The sequence below is a fragment of the Rhynchophorus ferrugineus genome, unplaced genomic scaffold, assembly GCF_030347505.1.
Source record: "Rhynchophorus ferrugineus isolate W39M unplaced genomic scaffold, kcgeb_rfMv2 rfM11, whole genome shotgun sequence".
NCBI classification, from domain to species: domain Eukaryota; kingdom Metazoa; phylum Arthropoda; class Insecta; order Coleoptera; family Curculionidae; genus Rhynchophorus; species Rhynchophorus ferrugineus.
In genome coordinates this window covers 9,049,135-9,072,497 of record NW_027472590.1, presented here as the reverse complement: position 1 = coordinate 9,072,497, position 23,363 = coordinate 9,049,135, and the positions used below count along the sequence as shown (strand labels likewise).

The 23,363-nt window shown below is 32.6% G+C and overlaps 2 protein-coding genes across 3 annotated transcripts; both read left to right on the top strand.

Annotated features, from left to right (window-relative positions):
- The first annotated feature begins 455 nt into the window (after positions 1-455).
- Positions 456-2,010, top strand: LOC143205252 (uncharacterized). Its single transcript, XM_076418434.1, has 3 exons — positions 456-504; positions 602-1,231; positions 1,288-2,010. The coding sequence occupies exons 1-3, from the start codon at positions 490-492 to the stop codon at positions 1,864-1,866; spliced, it is 1,224 nt and encodes a 407-aa protein (XP_076274549.1). The 5' UTR covers positions 456-489; the 3' UTR covers positions 1,867-2,010.
- Positions 2,011-15,485: 13,475 nt separating this feature from the next.
- LOC143205251 (bestrophin-4) lies at positions 15,486-22,349 on the top strand. Of its 2 annotated transcripts, none has more exons than XM_076418433.1 (8): positions 15,486-15,622; positions 15,678-15,791; positions 17,374-17,545; positions 17,603-17,805; positions 21,281-21,449; positions 21,521-21,748; positions 21,807-21,975; positions 22,158-22,349. In XM_076418433.1, the coding sequence occupies exons 1-8, from the start codon at positions 15,549-15,551 to the stop codon at positions 22,265-22,267; spliced, it is 1,239 nt and encodes a 412-aa protein (XP_076274548.1). In that variant the 5' UTR covers positions 15,486-15,548; the 3' UTR covers positions 22,268-22,349. The 2 variants fall into 2 exon arrangements, with proteins under 2 accessions (XP_076274548.1, XP_076274547.1); XM_076418432.1 differs by having other exon boundaries at positions 21,807-22,026.
- Positions 22,350-23,363: the final 1,014 nt, after the last annotated feature.

Here is a 23,363-nt window from a genome sequence, read left to right as displayed (position 1 = left end):
AAATAGTAAAATATGTAAGATTTTTTCAACAGCCTAATCTGAAATATTTTTAAGATTCCAGAGTATACAGGGTGTACTAAAGGTTATGATATATATATATATGTATATATATATATATATATATATATATATATATATATATATATATACATATATATATATATATATATATATATATAAACATTAACATATTAATTATCAAAAACATTTGCATACAACATAAAAAAAATATTTTTCAGACGTTTTGATTTAAGCCTGCGTAGCATCCTTTGTGAACGTACTTTACCGAATAAGCTATAGGAACACAACGACGAACCAGATGCACCTAGTGAAAGTTTTGATTCGGTGAGTGGATGGTACTTCCAATGGGGTTCCATTCGAACCGTATGATCGAGCCCTCTCCACTTCTGGCGGCCGCACACGCTATATATACACACCTCGACGAGGGGTAGTACATCAGTAGTTTTGTAGTCTTAAGCATACGCAGTCATGAAACCATTTCTGGTAAGTAGATCGGCGCGTATCTCCATACGAACCGTAATCGCACAAAAACATACTCGGCCGTCATCGACGTACTAACCGATAGACATCGCATTTTCAGATCGCATCAGTTTTACTGGCAATCTGCTGCAGTACCTATGCAGGAGAGGCTAGCAAAAAGGTCACCGAGAAACGTGGCATTCTGTCGAGCAGCATCGGCAGCGGATACGGAGGCGGTTCCCTGGGAGGCGGCTCTTTCGGAGGCGGTAGTCTCGGAGGTCACGGTGGATCCTTCGGGGGAGGAAGTTTCGGCGGTTCCCTCGGCGGAGGAAGCCTGGGAGGTCACGGCGGATCCTTCGGCGGAGACAGCGGAAGCATCTCCATCGGTGGAGGTGATCTAGGTGGTCACGGAGGCGGACTTGGAGGTGGACTTGGAGGAGGATATGGAGGTGGATATGGCGGCGGCTCCGGCGGCGGATTCGGCGGCGGCTCCGGAGGTGGATTCGGTGGTGGATTTGGCGGCGGCGCCGGCGGTGGATTTGGAGGTGGTGCCGGAGGTGGCTTTGGAGGTGGTGCCGGAGGTGGTTTCGGAGGTGGTGCTGGAGGTGGAGCCGGTGGCGGAGCTACCGTTTCTACCATCACCCAAACCGTACCAGTAGCTATCCCACAACCCTACCCCGTCACCGTAACCAGGACCGTACCAGTACCAGTAGCCCAACCTGTTGCTGTACCAATCCCAAGACCAGTACAAGTAAGTTTTTAGCACTTAACATCACTCAAGATCTTAAACTAATCATGCAATTACAGGTTTCCGTGCCAGTACCACAACCCGTCACCGTCCCACGTCCAGTACCAGTCACCGTTAACCGTCCAGTACCCGTACCAGTACCAACTCCAGTACGCGTTCCAGTACCACAACCCGTTGCCGTTTCTGTACCACAACCCTACCCAGTCACCGTACCACAACCCGTCCCAGTCAGAGTACCCCAAACCGTAGTGGTACCAGTCGCTCAGCCCGTCTTCGCTGGTGGTGATGCCGGAGGCGCCGGAATTGGCGGAGGAGCCGGATTTGGTGGAGGCGCCGGATTTGGCGGAGGAGCCGGTTTCGGAGGCGGTTCTGGATTTGGCGGAGGTTCCGGATTCGGAGGCGGATACGGAGGTAGTTCCGGAGGCGGATACGGCGGCGGATACGGAGGTGGATACGGAGGTGGATACGGAGGCAGTTTCGGCAGTGGTTTAGGAGGCGGTCACGGAGGCGACATCAGCGGCTCCATCTCCATCGGAGGAGGATCGGGATTGGGCGGCGGACTATCGTCCTTCGGCAAGGGCGGATCCGGCCTCTCTTCCTTCAGCATTGGAGGCGGCAGCGGTTACTCCAAACACTAGATGCTCAAACAACCTTCGCCAGTCATGCTGTACATAAGAGAATCATTCGTTTTCATCTTCATGTAAATGTATCGAAACTACTGTTTTTTTGTTTTGTTTTATCGATTAACGTGTCTTTTATTGTGATAGGCAGTATAGTATTTATGAATACGCTGCAAGAAAAATAAACGTTACTTTTAAGTACAAAAATATCGTATTTTAATTTCAAGGGAATCCACTAAATGATCATCATACTAAAAAAACTAAAATTCTAATTTATTTCAACTTTTACTACAATTTTATTGAGTCTCGATATTAATTGACCATAATTAGAAAGAAAACAATCATTATGCTCAGTAAAATGGTACAACTGATCGAAATAACTTTCAACGAAATTATTTCTTATTAGATATATTAGGTTGAGATAATGAAAAACATATACCGAATAACTTTTACAGCCATGGTTTAGATCTTTCACATTGGTGAACTTGGACAGTGACTTTGTAGGAAATTTTGGAGATATGTTTTGGGACCTCTAACATTTAGATTTAACTACTTTGAACTTATTACTTCTTTGAATTTCTAGACCGGTTTATTTCAATTATATAGTGCGTTTGTTTCATTTTGGCCGCCACTTTCTGTATACAGAACTAAGAAATAGTGATTGTGATTAAATTATAATCACTTGTTATTACAATGCATATTTCATCTAAGAAGTGTAATTCAAAAAGTTTTCAAATCTCATTTAAAAAATAAATAGATCTGACTCAGCTTTATATATATATATATATATATATATATATATATATATATATATATATATATATATATATATATATATCTATATATATATATATATATATATATATATATATATATATATATATCTATATATATATATATATATATATATATATATATATATATATATATATATATATATATATATGTATATATATGTATATTATATTTCATCTTGTTATATCACCAACAATAGACGATAGTTATAAAATTATTGGCCAGAGTATAGAGCCAAACATATTCAAATGGAACAATACCTAAAATATGAAAGTAAAAGTGACTACCCTACAAGACGATTTGTATCGTAAAGTCAACCAACACTTAAATAGTGTCTTAGTGATATACTTATTAAAGTAGCAAGGGATTAATTTGTTTAAAGTAATATGTGTTGGCTAAGTATCCAGACTAATATATTCTAAGTTATGTATATAAGACAGATTAATATAAGAAATAAATTATAAGATTAATTATAAGTACAAGGATCTTTGTTTGGCTTTATAAGATTTTATGCGGTCAATGATGGATATATACTTAACAGATATGTTAAAGAAAAAAAAATTAAGTGAAATGCTTATTTATAATCTCTTATAGCTAAATCCTAGATTTCTAAATTATCTGCTTTATTTTCTTACTAGATTCTGCCATGTCAATGACCTCACAGCAATTTTAATTCAAAAAAAACCTTTGTTATATAATACATAATGATATTCAGAAGAAAATAATACAATTGTTATATTAAAAATTTGAATTATAAGTGTATGACCTATTTTGTGATTAAAGAAGTTATTAGAATTATAGCCAGAAAGGATAAGGAGTTTATCTTCAATATATTAAAGCAAAAAAATAGAACTCTAATATATCCTATTAAATTAAATGTACCAAAGAAATATGAAGTGATAGGTTTACATTTACATATGTATGTAAAATAAATCTGTATGTTGTTTCTACATATACTTTTTATGTTTTTATTGCATTTAATTTAATTTTGTTTTGAGAAATTGAATTTGGTTTTTTATTTCAATTTTATTTAGTCAGAGGCCAGTCACGCGACGCATCTGAGCGGTACAATATGTTTAAGAACGTATCCAAGGCCTACATAACAAAATATTTTATATAATAAGTGTCTACAATGCATATTTAAACTAATCAATCAAATTACTACAATAACGATCGCAATATTATCTGGATATTGGACTTTACGATATGTTCTCCAGAGAAACCTATTGAGTTTTTTCTCTACTAGTCTATGGTGGCAGCTGAATGAATGAATTAAATATGTGTCAACGCCAAACTTTCGGGCCGTTATAAAAATATTTATTTTTTAAGATAAGATTAGAAATAGAGTTAAATAATATATAAGATATAAGAATTATTATAAAGAAAGCCACATAGTGTGGTTGAAAGATGACGGTAACATACACCAAGAATGTGTGTAAGAATAGTAGCAATGGGACATTGTTGAAATTGCTATTAAGGTACATTCAACAAATAACTGTTTAATTTTAAAGCACCAGTCCGTTATTTCTATTACAGATGTAGAGGAACTATATACGAAATTATTTGGCCTGATCTTATATTATATTTAGTTATATATTATGGATGGAAATTTCTGTTTTTAGATATTTTCACTGATTACATAGGAAATAAGTAAGTTTTTAAAAGTATTTACTAAAATAGGGATATTGGCCACCGAAAATATATTGATATTTAGATATATCGGTATCTTAAAAAATATCCATATATCGTTTTCGATATATTAAAAATAATATCGATATATCCATATATCGGATCAAAAAGAATATCGATATATATTTTGCAACAAGTATAAAAATATCGATATTTTTTAAGAAAAATAATAAATATTGTAAAAAATATATATATTATCTAAATAACTTAGAGTGGTGATATTTCCGATGCTAAATGATGATGATATGATGAGAAATATCGGCCAAAAATATATCGATATATCGGCCAAAAATAGCGATATTTTTTTCAGAATATATCGATATATATATATCGATATTTTTTCCGCATCCCTAGCTCAGGCCTATAACATAACTCGCCTTGACATATAATTGCCTTGAATGGATATTAGGTTATTATTTACACGCTTTAAAAAGGTTTTATTGAGAAAAATTGATACAATACTTCATATTCTAAACTTTCTTCTCTCTTTCTCTCGTATTTTAAGAGACAAGCAAACGTCTAAAAAAAGTTGCTTCATCAACTTGTAGACTACCTGAATGTTCTTTTATTTTCAAGATCAAAATCCGACACTTTTAAATCATTGAAAGCAAAACCAACAACAATCACAAAGAAGCATCACATATATAAGAAGCTCTAAATTTCTTTAAATAAAATAAGAAAAATTCTGAATGTCGAAACTGCTATTTTGAGTGTTCTTTGATTAGCGTGTCTATACGTTAAATAATGAATCATATGTATCAAATCATCATCAAGTATGTTATAAAAATGTTATTTCATGCATGAAAATGTCAAAAGCATTAAATTTAATAGCTACTTGAGTTGAGGCTGATCAAGATACCGATATATTAAAACTGATGTACAAAAGCGAAGTTATTTTTTCAGTATAATTCCCAGCAATTTCAATTAGTGTCCAACAATGTATGTTGTACAACCTGAAAACTGCATAAGCTATCACCTTTTTGTTTGATGAATATCGATTGAATTAGCCCAAAGTCCCAAATGGAAAGCTTCTTTCTTTTGTAAACTAGATATTTTAAACGAATTCTGCATCAACAATTGTTTTATGAAATGTATGAAGCCCAATAAAATTTGTTGAACAAATAGTTCCAAGTTGACTTTATATATTTACTTGCAAAATTCCCCAATAGGCTAGATGACTATAATAAAGAATCACATAGATATTGATGGGTAATAATAATATACTATACATAGATTATTAAAAATACATTTATTTTTAAATTAAAAGTGGGATCCCTAAGATTTTATCAGATATAAAGACATAAAATATCAAAATTCGCCATGTTACATCAAACAACTATCAGAAGCGCTTAAAACACTGACGTCATTTAGCGTTTCCTTCATTTCCGCGTTCGAATTTTTTAGAGCTCGAAGTTTTATTTGGATTATTTATCTCATATTTCACAATTAAAATATTGGTTTTGTGCTATCCACGGGAATAAAACGTACACAAGAAATTGAACCGAGGTTACCAAGGTAAATAAACTAAATGTTGGCAAAAAATTATTTATTTACTGAAGTATAGATTTTGAAAGGAAGGACTGGAGTTTTTATAAAATAGAAGTAAGTGAGTATTTCAGATATCCTAAACCTTAAATTTCGCAGAATATTGAAGAACATTAAGTAAAACTACTATCAGTAGAACACTTGACAAAAAAATTAAGTGCAGGTAATAACTCTAAAGAATACATATTACTAGCACATTCACGACTGATAATTGGGATTTTCTTCTTTCTTGCTATTTTTATTTTCTTTCTTTTTTACATGTTCTTCCTCTCAAACACATAAGAAATAAAACAAATGAGACCTAATCTCAAATATTATCAACAGTGTTTATTTACCTCGATATTACATTAACCTTGTAAAATTTAACTACATTTCTCCAACAGTTTTTAGTCTTGAAACGAAAATACACCACTTGTTTATAGTTTTTATCGATATATAATTACATTATTGACACTTAAGCCATTAATATACATTAGAATATCTAATTATAACACAAAATTATTAAAATAATATATAAACCAGACCTCTACCCATCAACACAGCGACCAAATCAACTACATCACGTGCAAATTTGGAGTATTTTAGGGCGCATTTCAAATTATACTATTTCAAACCTCAATTATTCATTCAAATCAATTCTTATCCACAGTAACTTTTGTTCCGGTTTAATTAAATACGCAGAATTATTATAAAATTGTTTTGAATCATATCTATTGAATGCCATTATAACACCATATAGGAGAATGTAAAACTATGATTATTACAGTTTTGATATGACTTAACCATTAATAACCATAACAATTAATAAAAGAATCTTCATGCTTGATGGCATGTACGAAACGAGCATAATTTCGACGTCTAGTAACCCTAAATCATTCGTAACACCTTTCAGCGGAATTATTCAATATTTATTGGAATAATTCGAACATGTCGAGTGGTATGACGAAAAAAATTCAGAAAACAGATGGCCGATTTCCCAGTCACGAAAAAAGGCTGGACGTTTCTGTTAACGACGCGTACAGTAAATAATTATTAAACGGTCAATGGCAGAACTACTTTATTATTAATCCATTTTAACTTTCTCTGAGAAAGGGAATCCTCAATGCAAAATTAATAACATACAGAATAAAAAACTTTCCACTTCCACTGTGTTTACTTCGGTGGGATTTTTCATTTTTTTGTACAGGGTGAACGCTGTCCGAGAGCGAATAGTAGTAACATTAGCTGACTAATGATGACTAATTAAGAATGACCATCCGTCACAGTATCCAGCGTTTTCTTTCCTTGTTAGATAATATATACTAGGTGTTAAAATTTGTAAAATATACACATTTTTATTTACTAGTGATTGCTTTATTCAGTCAGCCACAGACAGAGCTACTAAAATAAGTAGCCCTGAATCGTTTCAGTTTAACCTCCCTATAGAAATAAAAGAACTAATCAGGCACAAGAACCGATTAGCGAGAAGAGCTCGCGCCACTCTAGATCCCGAGGATAAACGCACTGCGCAGCGTGCAGTCACAGAAGTCAGGGACAGGGTTAGAGCCTGGATTGAGAAAAAATGCGAGTCATTTCTTCAAAATCTAGGCAACCCCACTGCCCCAAATGACCTCTGGCGCAATGGGAAAAAATTCGAACGCAATCCCTCCTCTGAAGGCTGATTCCTACTACGGATATCGCCTTCACAAATCCGGAAAAAGCCGAACTCCTCGCAAACGCGTTCGAGAACCAAATGAAATGCAATCCATCTCTGGGCCGGCCTCAACAGACATTATCTATCATAAACGACACAATCCCCTCTCTAAAGAGGAAAGACTTCCAGTTCCAGTCAGTTCATCTTCTGAAGAGCATAGTATCTCTTAGAGACCTTCAGCACTCCATAAAACGTCTATCCTCCAAAAAAGCTCCCAGTCCAGATGGTGTAACAGTAAACCATCTAAAAAACCTCACTAGCAAGCAACTGTCTGAACTTGCTAACATTATCAACTTACTTTTTACATAACACACTAACGCTTTTTTAATTGCATTTAGTTAAATCTAATATCCATCAACTTTCAAAAATCTATTCAATAAGTATTAATAAGTGTAAATTACTACGTCACTGAACATTATAACAAACTATCATAAGTAAAATTATTTTCGAAACTGTAGCAACTTGAAAGCGTGAAAGTATGGAACAATAAATAGAGATTATATAAATAAAACAATTTTGAAATTGATATTTGTCTTTAGCATGTATATTAAAATAATTAACAAATGAACTCAATCAGGTAATTTATTTTTTACAATTTAGAAATGTATATTAAAGGAATATATTTATAATAATTAAATTAACATTAATCGTTAAATAAATAATCAAAATAAATGATGCAAGGTTCAAAGAATGCCAAATGTCAAATAGTTATATATCTTATTGTATTAATCACTAAACACCTTACTATTTAAGAATGATTTTAAAAGGTTTACGAATGTACTCTTAATATTTCAAATTTTCTTCTATTTGTCCTATGTGTTCCATCAATGCAAATTATATAGTTAGTTTCATATTTTCATTACTTTATTTATGTATTGATAAAGTCCTTATCTTTTATCCATATATCTCACCCAAAACATATGTTACAAAAACAATAATTATACCAGGCTAATTAAATAATACCAATATTAAATATTAATTAAATAATAAAAATAATTTATTGGTCGAAATTTTTAAGTAAAATTTCATCGTTCATTCTCTTCTTACATATACCTCAGCATTAGTGTATCTTTGCATATATCATATCTGTGGCTGTTAATTGTCTATTGCTTTCTACATTATCTTATATCCCATGTTCCCCAATTAAAATTCTGTGAAACTATTTTATAACCATTAATATTCTATGGAATATACATTTTAATTCTTGATATACAAACATATGTGTGTATACGTTGGTGGCTTTTTTTGCTCAAAGAAAAGATTAGTCAGTTTGGTTTTCATAAAAAGTGTATTTGGTCTTTACATTTTTTTTATTATTACTGAAAAATTATATCGACTAAATGTTTATCGCGATTCACTTTTTTGACATCTTGGAACATCTGAGGCTGGATTTCTTCAATTTCGTAACAAATATTGTCTTTAAGAAGTTGAATCGTTTGGAGCTTATACACATAAACTTTTGATTTTAAAAAACCGCATAAGAAAAAGTCTGGTGCTGTTCAATAGGGAGATCTGACGTCGTTCAATAATTAAATTTTTAAACGAGCTGTATGTGCTGTGGCTCCATCTTACTGAAACCACGTGTCCTTACGTCCACGTGATAGCCTTAGGATTACATTTCTGTACTCAGCTCGTTGGTTAAGATCTCTCGGTAACAATTTCACGACTAAATGAATTTTGTACGGTAACATTTTCAAATCAGTTTTCAAAATTGGCCTTAAACTGCGTGCAGGAATATGTAACGAGGACCACGTCTTCGAATTGATGTTTCTGTAGACTCTACAACACTATCGCGCACCAGAGCCACAGTTTCAGCGTTACAAGACGTCCGTTGTCTTTCAGACCAAGACCTGTCTGCTGTCTTACTGTATCGCCGAAAATTCGCATGTAAACGGTAAATTGTGGTTCTATGAGCCACTGGACTATTAGGATATTTTTGACGCAATTTCCGTTGAGTGGCAATAATGGAACGATTATTTTCAATAAATATTGTCATTATTTCTGCCCGTTCTTGTGGCCTATATTTACGTATAATAATATGTGGACGTCTACACAACACAATGGTTAAAGCAATGGTGAGCTAAACGTCACATAACCAGGATGACGCGCAATCAAAATGGTAATGGGCCTTTTGCCCCACCTGTTATCATTACAGAAACGTCAAAAATCACTTTATAATTGAAAATATGAGAAAAGGGAAACTGGAAAATGCACCATACCAGAAAACCATTTATCAATTTTATTTTCTACTAAAAAATTTGCAAAAATAATACATTCTAATTCATCATCTTAGGGTATATAAAAGTTTGTAGAACTGAAATTAATAAGAAATAAAATACTGAAATGTTTGACGAGAGGACAAGCAAGCAAAGCAATACTTATAACAGTATTTTCCATGTTTATTACCATTATAGGTATCTAGGTATTAGCCGAGATCTTTTTCACCTATTTCGTTGTTTTATTTCTTCTGTTTTGAATGTATATTATCTATTATCCATTCTTGATAGATTTTCTATTATGTCTCTGGAGGTAGGACGATTCTTTCCCCAAATTATAACCCTGTATCCTTCAGTATATGAAATCTTCTTTGTTAAGTTATTAGCTTAACTCATTAGCTATTTAGACTGGGATTTTTATTTATTTATTTCTTTTCCTCCACTGCTTGCTTTATATTATTATTTCCTTTCTCTATATTATTTTTAGTTTTCTTAAATTCGATTGTTTTTCACAATCAGATTGTTATGTTTCTAATATTGTTTTCAAAGATTGTTTATTATAGAATTAGTAACCAACCAAAAAACCATAACGTTAAACCAAGAGATGTAAAGAAACGTATAATTCGCGTATTTCAATATTTCAAAGTTGTCTCAACAATAAAAAACCGATTTTCTAGCAGCTTAGTGAATTGCAAAGACTGAATTCAGATTAATATTGGCACAGTCAAAAGTCAACGGTGACAAGAGAGCTAGGCACAAAGCAGGAGAACGTTAATGATGATATATTATAACAGACCATTACCATTACAATGATGCCGTCCGTTCGGCCAACGTTAACATGCATCCGCCTAAACTTGAAGGATGATTTTCTTCATCTCGGAGATGTTAAAAAGTGAATGGCGGATTAGCCATAATGGGATGGGCCCGATAAAATAAACAAAAATGAGTTGCTGTTTCTATTCATCCATTTTTATAACGGACGACTCATAAAAGAGATTTCTCTTCACTATCTATTAACGATTTATAATCAGTTTTATGTGTACATTAAAATGTATCTTTTATACCCGATGTCCCAATGTTTTTTATACCAAGCCGCTATTCCATATTATATTACAGACTCACATATTGGACATAACCCTTATTTATTACATTTAAATCGAACACATACAAAGTCCTCACATATTTTTTATCCAAAACAATCAGATATTTGTGTATAATGTTATTACTGAACTAATGTGACGAAAAATCGGAAGTAGTTCAGTGTAAAAGTCATTCAATAAAGTCATATAGACTAGGTAGGGGGGTGAAAGATTTCTTATTTTCAATCAATGTTTATTCCTGTTTTTACACATACGGGCTGCACTTTTAATTGGGCTACTCATTGTAATATTTAATAAAATAAATGCGTAATTTATTGAGTAAATATCTAACACTAAAAAGAGAAAAATAAAATATTATAAAATATCTTTAACAAAGAAGACTTCAACAAATATATAAGAAACCCACTAAAAATTAAAAAATTATCAAATTTAGATTCTTTTTATATATAGTCTCTTTTTACCAACTGTGGGTTTATCTGGACTGGGCCTAAAATTTATAGTGGGCTCCAAACCACGGTCCTCAGCATTAAGCCTACCGACTGGCGAGTGACCAACTTTAGAAATCATCCCAGAAGACATCCGGTCTTACCCAACCTGGTTACTGGCGTGACTGGGATCATTTTCCTTGTCGGATATTACACTCTTGCCAAGAACATTCACAAATTTTAAACAATCACAAACATAGATTTACGACCATGCCCCAGCAGGATTCGAACCCGCGGCTATTGCAACAGTAGGAGGACCTTCCCATCGCTTTTACCACTGCGCCACCAAGCCGTCTAAAAAAATATTATTACGATTACAACGATATTACAATGATTATTATGTACATATTTTTTTTAAACGTTTTTTTGTCTGTTAGAAATCTAAGTGAGTTCCTTATTTATTATTTCTATTTTAAGCCAATTCATTTTTTTTTGTTAAAAATAATTCATTTAATAAAATTCCATATTACTCTTATTTCTAATATCCTTGTTTTCATGTACTCTTTTCTTTTGGCTCTTCCATCTGTTTAATTTGTATTGCTTTTTCCTCAAAATAAGTGTTCCTACCAATTTCTTTATATTCTCCTTGTTGTTAAGTTACTTTTCCATTGAGTTTCTTTCAGATATCCTGTAACAATTTTCAGACATTATTTCTTCATTTTCCATTGCTTATTTTTTACTGACTTTCTTTTTGTATTCATTTTTCATTGCCTAATATTTGTATATATTTGTTCTATATTCGTTATGTTTTATGTTTGTTAAAAAAACATGAGTTTAAAACTACGAAACAATCGTTGGAGATCCCAATAATGCTGCTTTATCATATTTATATTCTTGGGTTTGAACTTAAATATCAGCAGTTCACAAGCGTTGATTTTAACTTACATTCAAACAACTTTTAATTCATTTAAGAGTATTTCTTTACAGTAGCTGTTGAAATTAAACACGATATATATTAGGGGTATCACCATCAATACCATTTTTCTTATTTAAACTATAAAGAAGAGAAAATAGGCTTAAGCTGATGAACAACAACTTTCCATGTTATAAGATATTTAAAAATGATTTAAATTCATGACTAGATTAACACTAATTAAAGAGATATTTCTTATCGAACAAATTAATCTGCTTAGCAGTAATCCTCTGACATTTTTTTCTATGTTTCTTGCATTATGGCGCTCTTGATTTGAATACAGGTAAATAAATAAAGTTTTCAAACTTCAGTGGCTTCATTGTGTGTGATAGAAATACGTTTCCCCTCCTTATTTTTTTATCTTATATTATTTTTGCCCTGTATTTCTACGTCAATATTGTCTGTAACAAGATAGTGGAGCCAGTATTACACGACTCCGGAACCAGATAAGATATATTACGATTTCAGTCAAATTCTGGTTTGTTTATCGTCTTTTTACTCCAATACATTCATGAGTAACAATAAATTGACGCTTGAAATTCTGCTTCTGCTAAGTCTTCTTACTTTGAACGAGGTTTTTCATCTCTTCTGAAGTATTTCTCTGATATATTCATCTCAAATTCGCTTAAGTCGTCTGATCTCTGACTTTTCCCCTCTCCGTCCTTGCTTTACCATTTTAGTTGATCTGCATACGGTTCTTGATACTTTACTTTCTTATATTCTTGGTATTTCTTGAATTTATTTTGTCCTGTTTGAAGTTATCTATACCATAATTTCGAGATATTCAAAGTCAGTTTATTTCTTTTAAATTTTGCTTTCCTATTTTTGGGTTGGTTCCTCTTTTAAACTTTCAACTAAAGGTATTCTATTTTCTTCTGATCTTAATACTTCTGGGATTTTTTAAATATAAATCTTCTTTTGGATATTATAGGAACAAGTCATCAGCAAACGTCAACAGTTATCCATCTGATGTTAGTGTGTTTTTATCATGTTGTATTGTCCCACTTTCAAATATTGTCATTTCTTGTCTTTCTTAAAAATCTGAGGGCATTTTCTGTTTTTTCCATATTTCTTTAATAAATTTTAATATATTAAATTTTCTCTTACTCTTCACCCTCCTTTTTCAAAATAAATTCCATATTACTCTTAGGTCGAATATCCTTGTTTTCATGCACTCTGGCCTCCTCTTTTTGTTCTTCCATCTGTTTAATTTTTATTGTTTTTTCCTTCAAATAAGTGTTCCTCCCAATTTATTTATATTCCCCTTGTTCCTTGTTGTTTCAGATATCTTGTAACAATTTTCAGACATTCTTTCTTCATTTTCTATTGCTTATTTTCTACTGATCTTCATTTTGTATTCATTTTTCTTTGTCTAATATTTGTATATATTTGTTCTATATTCGTTTCATGTTTGTTGAAAAAATCTCAGTTTAAATCTACGAAACAATCGTTGGAGATGCCAATAATGCTGCTTTATCATATTTATATTCTTGAGTTTGAACTTGAATTTCAACAGTTCACAAGCGTTGATTTTAACTTAAATCCAAATAACTTTTAATTCATTTAAAAGTTTTTCTTTACTGTCGCTGTTGGAAGCTGTAGCTGTTAGGCTGCCTTAGTTTAGCTCCCTCCTTGCGTTCCATATTTTCTTTGTCTGTATTCCATTCGCTGTAAGTTGCCCTTGTTAACTTTGTTAGCTTTATTGACATCACCAACTGATTTATCTCTTTTTATGTACTCTTCCACTGTTTCAATATTATGTCTTGTCCTATTTCCTTATCCACACCTTTAATGAGTGCACCAAAATTGAGCTAGATTAATTGGGAAAATGTTTTGAAACATCCACCTTATAGACCAGATCTTGCCTCATCAGACAACTATTTGTTAGGGTCTCTACAAAGCTCTTTTCATAATCTAAGGCTGGTTAACAAGGCTTGTGAAAGTCACCGAGATAATTTTTTCGCTAAGAAGACCCTAAGAATTCCAGTTATTGTATTCTACAGGAACAAATAGGTTTTTATCCGAAATTATAGGCCTAAATATATGTTTTTTTTTAAGGGAAAAGGATTTTTTTTATGTACATCACTTATATACGTCCTTGAATTCTATCACGTCTTAACATCAAGCATTAATTTCAGCATTTTCCTTCAGGTATTTTATTTTCAATATGATTTGTTTTTAATTCCAATGGAATTTTATATACCTGACATTTTCTATAACATCATTCAACCCGGAAGTTTTCCATATGGATTCTCCAGAAAGTCTATCATATGAGGAAAACAAGGAATATTTATTGGCTAAATATCTGTCATATATATTCGAAGGAGTTAGAAGAGCCACAATCTTTTCAGCATCATTATTCCAATCTGTTGATATTTCTGTCAACCCTTGTACAATATTCTCTCGCCAATATGAGTTTCATCTAATGTGAGCACACCAATCATAATTAATTGAAGTTCTGTCTGTTGTTAAAAATGGACCAATGGTAAATACCAGATAACCAGTGTTAGTCATCATTTCTGTTAGTGTCTATAGTTACACAAAAATAGTAGACCTTTTTGAACATCTCTGCCATAATTTTCGACAAAGTGTGAATTCTAGCTTTTATTATTTAAGGACAAGAAACCTTGGACGAAACCGCTAATTCATTAATCAAACATCTAAACCCTTTTTCTTATACTCCATCGAATAGCCGTCGATATATCGATAATTATTGGTTATCCGCTATATAGCTGCAACACTACTTTCGATACCTTTCCGATACTGATAAATATCGATATATTTTAAACGTCTATATATCGATAATTATTGGTTATTAGATATATCACTGCATCACTACATATATCTCGATTATTCATGCATTACTTTGGATATTTCATATCGATATTTTCAGCTTTTAATCGATATTGATATTTCTGGACCGCTACACATCGATATTTAATGGCTATTCTATATATCTTTATAACACTACTTTAGATATTTAAAGTTTTTTCAATATCGAAAAATATCGATATATCTGGGCGGCTATATATCGATAATTATCGGCTATTCGATATATCTTGATATTTTTAGCCATTAATATATCGCATACTTGAGCTGAAACAATATTTGCTTAAACAATTCTCACTTACAATATCGGTTCTACCGCTAATTTGTTAAATCAATGTATCTCATTCACGATAACTAAGATAAGAGATAAAACTGAAGTTATTAGACAATAATTATTTTGAAACGAGGTTTCATACGGTGAATAAAGCTTGAAATATGACGGTGATATACTCCAGGGAGGTATCTACGTCCAGCAGAGGCATCGGGAAGTTCTTGAAATTATTGTTCAGGTATAATCGACGAACAAATATAGTTATATTTCGTTACCGATTCGTTTTACCGCAGATGGAGAGGAAGTATATATAAAATTGTGTGGTTTAATTTGTTCTTATACTTAGTCGTATATTATGGTTTGAAGTTGCTGTTTATGTACGGTGTGACTGATCTTACCCAAAGAAAGTAAGTATATTTTAGAATATATCTTATAGAAAACAACCCAATGAGAATGTAAGTTTACATTTCACTAAATTTTAAATACTAAAAATTCTTCCTCGATATAAGATTTAACCGTGCCAAATTTCACGCGTCCAGATGCTCAAAACAAATAGATGGCTAGACTAGAATTAAATCAATATGTTTTTTAGTTAGCTCTAACTTCCAAAAGATGCGTGTATAATTTTGACAGCTGTCGGATCATTAGTTTGTGAATTATAGCATTTTGAGTGAAGCAACTTTTGTTATTGTGAAAAGAATTAATAAAAAGGAATTTCGCGTGTTGATAAAATATTACTTTTTGAAGGGAACATATACAGTTGAAGCAAAAACTTAGCTTGATGCCGAGTTTCCAGACAATGCCCCACGAAAATGAACCATCAAGGATTGATGTGCTAAGTTTAGACGTGATGAAATGAGCATCGAAGACGCTGAATGCAGGGGACACCCAAAAGAAGTTGTTACCGATTAAACATTTTAAAAATCCCCAAAATGATTATGAATAACCGTAAATTGAAATTGAATGAAATTGCAGACACTTTAAGAATATCAACTGAACGTGTACATCATATCATTCACGAATATTTAGGTATGAGAAAGTTCTGTGCCGCGCGAGCTCACTTTTGACCAAAAACAATGACGAGTTGATGATTCGGAGCAGTGTTTGAAGATGATCAAGAGTAATAAACCCTAGTTTTTGTGTCGATATGTGACAATGAATGAAACATGGCTCCATCATTTCACTCCAAAGTCCAATCGACAGTCATCCAAGTAGACTGCACACGATGAACCCGCTCCAAAACGTGGAAAAACACAACAGTCGGCTGGCAAGGTTATGGCATCCGTATTTTGGAATAACTTTCATTGACTACATTGAAAAAAGATGGACCATCAACAGCGACTATAACATAGCGTTATTGGACCGTTTGAAGGACGTAGTCGCCGAAAAACGGCCACATTTGAAGAAAAAGAAAGTGCTGCTTCACCAAAACAATGCAGCTTGTCAAGAATCCATGAATTGGGCTTCGAGTTGCTTCCTCATCCACCGTATTCTCCAGATCTGACCCCCAACGACTATTTTCTGTTCTCAGATCGCAAGAGAATGTTAGCTGGAAAGAATTTTTTTAACACACCCAACGCTAACAACCCCTTTTGCGTGTCCGCTGCGTCCACCGACATTGGTGATCATTTCACCACGTCTAAACTTAGCACTCCAATCCTTGATGGTTGATTTTCCTGGGGCATTGTCCGGAAACTCGACATCAAGCTAAGTTTTTGCTTCAACTGTATTTTTCCCTTCAACACGAAATTCCTTAAAATTAAAATTGTATTAAGCATATCCAACTAAGTCGTAATTAATAAATAGATATATTATATCAGTGTTTCTATATAAACGTCTTTTTAAAAGGAAAAATATTCCTATTCTTTCCATCATTCATAATTAGGCTTTTTTATAGATGTAATAAAAATGACCACATCGTTTTGATTTACCACATAACCCCTTCATTCCATCATCTAACACAATTAAAACGCATTTTCTACTTTGCAGTACAATCATTAAACTGAGCACTTATTTCTCAAAATCTGAAGATGTCATACCTCTCAGTTTTGTATTGGGTTTCTTCGTCAACGTCGTGTACACCAGATGGTGGAGTCAGTTTTGTACGATACCCGAACCCGATGGTATCGCTCTTCAGGTGTCAGCCACCGTGATAGGAAACGTAATCACTACATCATTCTCCATGCCGTCGGTGTTTATATATCAGCTTGATTTTCAGGAGGATATGCCTAGGATGATCCGTAGGACCATAATGCGTTACGTCGTGCTTTCCTTCACCATGACGCTGACAATGATATCGCCAAGAATAAAAAAGCGATTTCCAACTTACGAGCATTTGGTTGAGGCAGGGCTGTTAACCGATGACGAGAAGAAACTTATAGAAGAGTTCCAGGATTGTCAACCGAAATATGCGATGTACTGGTAAATTAATTCAGACTACTTCTTTCGAATAAGTTCAAAATTGTCATTAACCTATCATCATCATCATCATCATCATCATCATCATCATCATCAATCCACAGCCGAGACTTGGATGGAGTGTTCTATAGTTTCAGTCTAATATTTTCAGACCGCTCTCTATAATTTTCTTCCATGTAATTTCACGTCCAAGACATATAGAATTTCTCTTAGGCATTGCATTTGGTAAACCTCAAAAATAAACGTCCAAAATATACGGGAACTGCAATATTTTCTCTATTTCACACGCACCATCTTAGATAAGCAAAAGCTCTCAGTTACTACAGCAGAAGGTGACAGCTTCTTCGTCTGTATTACTGACCACAAGTACAAGAGTCTAGTTAAGGAGAGTCCCCACATGCGCACAAGGTTTTAGGTTTGCAACGTTGCCAGTTGTTGTAAATTATACGTATATATGAAGAATATTATATAAACAGAAAAAATTATCTTGAAATCACAAGTAAATGTAATATTCCTGTTGAGACCCAATTTAAAATGTTTTTGTACATTTTTCGTCCCTGTATTATAAAAAAATGTATTATGAAGAACCGTTTATAAACATATTTCATTTTAAAATAATTTTGGAGAGAAACAAGAAAAAATAAAACATTATATAATTATTTATCATTACGTAAACCCTACAGTAACAAACCAAAGTTGTAGTTCTTGTAAATTATTCGTATACTTGAGGAATATAATATATATTTGGGAATTCACAAATTAATCGAAAATCTCACTTGAAACTCAAGTTAAATTTTTTCATTAACTAAATCTTTCATTAGATATGCTAAGTATAATCTTTTAAGTCATTCATCTTTTTATCGTATTTAATTTTAAAGGCAAAAATACAAAATAAAGCAATACGTAAGGTAACAAATATAATTTATTTATGATTTTGTAAAAACTCAAGCGTCCATTTGTCTTTAAAGTTACTCAATAATACATCGTGCACAGCACTAAAAGATACCTTGATTGTTCACTCGTTGAATCGTGCGTATAGAATATACGTATGGGTTTATTATATAATTTATTATAAGTTTATTCTAAAATATAAAAAAACATAGGCACTCAGAAAGTAAGAATGTGAGTCACTTTTTTGTTTTGTACTTGCGGGATTCATTTACATTGCTATTGCATTACTTCAAATTGCCACTACTATAGTAATTTTTATCTATTTATATTTCTTTCATTCGTACAGCTTCAAAAGATTTTTTCGTCCCATCAGGCTCCCGCATCTCCCACTTTAGCATCTAAAAATTAAAAAATATATTAAATAAATATCGAAGCCAGTTACCCCTCCTTGAGTCCTCATGATATAGTTTGAGCAAAATTACCATGTCGTCTGCATATGTTGCCACAGTAGTGTTTCTTAATAGTCGATATACGAGGGTCACAATTTATATTTCGGGAATTGGCAACATTGTTGGCATGTGAGTCCATCTGACGGTTCCATCGTAAAGTTTGACATTTTTGACGATATACGTACTCAGAACATTTTGTCGCACGGACGCTATTTATTTATTTTACATTTAGTTGAAAGTTTCGTCTCGGCAAAAAATGGAACTGCATCGTGAACATTTTCGTGCGCTGATTTTTTATGATTTTCGACGTGGATTATCACAACAAGAGTGCATCAATCAACTTGATTTGACATTTGGTGATGAAGCTCCATTAAAAACCACCGTGTATAGCTGGTATAGTCCGACGAGTTTCGTGAAGGTCGTCCAAAATCGGCTGTTGTGCCAGAAAACATCGATGCTGTGTGCGAAATGATTAAGCAAGATTGTCATGTCACCTATTATGAGAGTGGGGCATCCCTAAGCATTAGTTCCACCAGCATATATGCGATTTTACATGAACACTTAGCTGTGCAAATGTTCGCGTTTGATACCACACAATTTGACAATCACTCAAAAAAAGGCTCGCGTCGATTAGTGCAAAGAAATGCTTAAGAAATTCAATCGCGGTGCTTCGAAAGACGTTTATAAAATCGTGACAGGTGACGAACCATGGATATATTCGTATGAGCCCGAATGTAAGCAGCAATGGACTGTATGGGTGTTCCAAGATGAACAACAGAAGTCCAACAAAACATATTTGCACACAAAGCAGTTCAAAGAAAATGGTGGCCTGTTTCTTCTAAAAAACTAGTCAATTCGATCTTTGAACAGTAAATTCTGGTTGGTACAACCATTTGTTTGCCAGAAGTCTTCGGTGAAATAAGGAAAACAAACAAGAGACGCCGGATTGTTCTTCATCATGACAATGCTCTCAAACAAGAGACTATTTGAGCACTCAAAACATCAAATTGATGGGTCAGCCGTCGTACAGACCTGATTTGGCACCCAATAACATGTTTTTGTTCCCGTCCGCGGAGAATAAACTACGTGGTCAACGATTTTCATCGCCCGAAGGAGCTATTGAAAGGTTCAAAAATCATATTTTGAAGATACCTCATTCGGAATGGAATAAATGCTTTGAAAATTGGTTTAAGCGTATGCAAAAGTGTATGGATCATCGTGGCAAGTACTTTGAAAAACAATAAAAATATATTCGCAGCTTAACTATTTGTCTTTTTTTCCTATTCCCGAAATATAAATAGTGGCCCTCGTATCAGCAGTGTATAGCGGATACAGTGCTGAACCCAGTACATCTAATGCATCTATTATCGAAGTCTTGATTTATTATATGCTTTTAAAAATGTGTTCTTTTAGGGACAATGTCTGGAAATTTTTATTGAATTATCTTTACACCATTTAGATCCTATATTACCCAACAGTGTATGAAGGGATGTTCTATATCCCTAAAACAGCCGCCTATCTCTAAGCTTTCTGTGTATACATTCCAGATTAACAGTTTCCTCGGAAATAATTGTATTAATTTATGTTTGTATTAAAAAAAACTACTCATCTTTTCTATACGTTTCAAATTTCTATTTCATATTTCAGTTCTGTTTGCCTTCGGTATTTTCAGTCAGAGTAATAATAAGCAGCAGTTCGATATTTATCACAACAAGCACAACCTAATATATGTTACAACTCGTTATAACAAGTATATAACAAATATTTTGAAAAATTTTGCAAATTTGACAACCGAAGCTTTGGTAAGCTGGTTCGGTTTCCTGTTCGAACGTATCAGATAGTATTGTGTTTCTTTTTAATTAGAATAAAATGAGAAGGAAAATATTGTCTGATGCTAAAACGAATTTACAAATTGGGACAGGCAACACATTAAACATCTTGATGACGTGCGTTCACTATTATTTTACCTGTTCATCATTTCGTTGTATCGTAACATATTTGTAAAATAGTATTTGAGTAGCTGAAAGTGAGAATGAGCTAGAAGCTTTTTTAACTTAACTCAAAGAAGTTTGGTTTTCAACGAAATTTATTAAATAGATTAAAACGATACGTTCTTTGAGAACTGAATGTTACATTAGGTTACCGATATCCTGGGCCGTGAACTTGGCAGTTGAAGCCAAATCGGAGAAACTAATCGAAGGAGAGATTGGACTGGAAGACCTTGTCGGACAATTGAATAAATTTAGAGAAAAGTGCAAGATGCTCACTTATTATGACTGGGTCTGCATTCCTTTGGTTTACACGCAAGTAAGTCATCATATCCCTACTTTATTACTCCTGTTTTTCCGTTCATAATTTCATTTTCAATCCCATCGTAGCTAGTGACGTTTGCCGTCTATCTCTATTTCCTGTTCACCATAATCGGCGAACAATTTATTGAAGAATCGTCGAATATCAACTCAAGATCCTTCATGTTTCCTTTTATGAACTGCCTGAAGTTCTTCTTCTATATGGGATGGCTCAAAGTGGCCGAGAGCATGATCAATCCCTTCGGTGAAGACGACGACGATTTCGACATCAACTGGATGATCGACAGAAATTTGCAGGTTCGTAGAGCAATCCGCCAAGTTTGACAGCAATCTTAGAAGTCTCAAAAAACCTTAGGTCGGATATTGGATAGTAGATAAGAACCAAAATAAATGCCCCAGAGTTACCAAGGATTATCATTGGGATAAGCCAATAGTGAGCCAGTTACCTTTCACTAAAGAAACAGCTAAATACAAGTGTGATCATCCGGTGTCCTCCACACGACATATTGAACTCGAGAAGACGCGTAAGAAACATATATTTAACTGCTGTGAATCCGACGAAACTGGAGTAGAAGGTAAAACTGAAATTAAAAACTAAACAAAAAATATAATTTAAAATTTACCTTCGCCAAAACATCCTTAAAACCCCTATTATGAGATGGCGAAGGTGCTTGACTTAAAAAAATTAATATTATTCTTTCTTTAGGTACTTATGGCATTCTAGGAAAAATGCAGCTAATTCCAAAAAGGCACAACTCTAAGGCATCTTTGAATAAAGTGACAATAGATAGTACAAAGAATGAAGATGAAGATTAAACAAATGAACTTATATTACTTAATTATTTGATCTCTATTTAAGTCGCTAGTGTCCCCATATTAAAATAAGCATTTGAATATACCATTTTGTAATATTTTTACTGATAAATACAATAAAAAAACACACACACACATATATATACATACATACATATATATATATATATATATATATATATATATATATATATATATATATATATATATATATATATATATATATATATATATATATATATATATATATAAAGATATTTATATTTTATTATCGCTAAATTATATCATTATATTAAATAATTACATTTGAACGTGTATAATGCGTTGCATAAGCTTAAAAAATAATTAACTTAATAATTCATTGTTAAATTACTTATAATAAATAGTTTACAAGGTACTTATTTTAAATTGATTCGTATTTTTTTAACATCTTAAAAGATACAATAAAAATGTTTGTTTCAAGCTTTCAAACTTATTATAAACTATTAATAAAAAATTCTAAGAAGTGTTTCAAAACATTTTCCAATACACATTCAATGTTTAGTAAAAAATAAATTTTAACTATTATAAAAAAAAATAATATAGACCTTTATATATACTGTATATTGAGTTGCATAACAAAATTATATTTCAAACTATTACAAATTAAAAAAACACATTATAGCTTATAATAGAACATATTAAATCATTCCATAAGTTTATAAAATGTTTCTGGAATATTGCAATATATTTTATTTCAAAAATGTAATCTTAAGAATAGGGTAGGTTACATTTATTACGACAGATTTTTTACATGCATTATTTATTTTACTAAATAATGTAAATATTTTACGTGACATAATTAAACTGCATCTAATATACATTTTATAATAAGTAATAAATTATTATTAATATTAAAAGAATGATATTGTAGGTGCGTTTATTTTAATAGCATATTTAACAACATTTTTAATCACCTTAACAAAATGTATGGTGTGTTGCATTTATATTAAACTTAAGATTTTTAAAATATATTTCACGTTATATAGTTATTAAATAGTTGTAGACCTTAAAATAAATGAAATTGATTATAAACAATAACTGTTAGAATAATTATCGA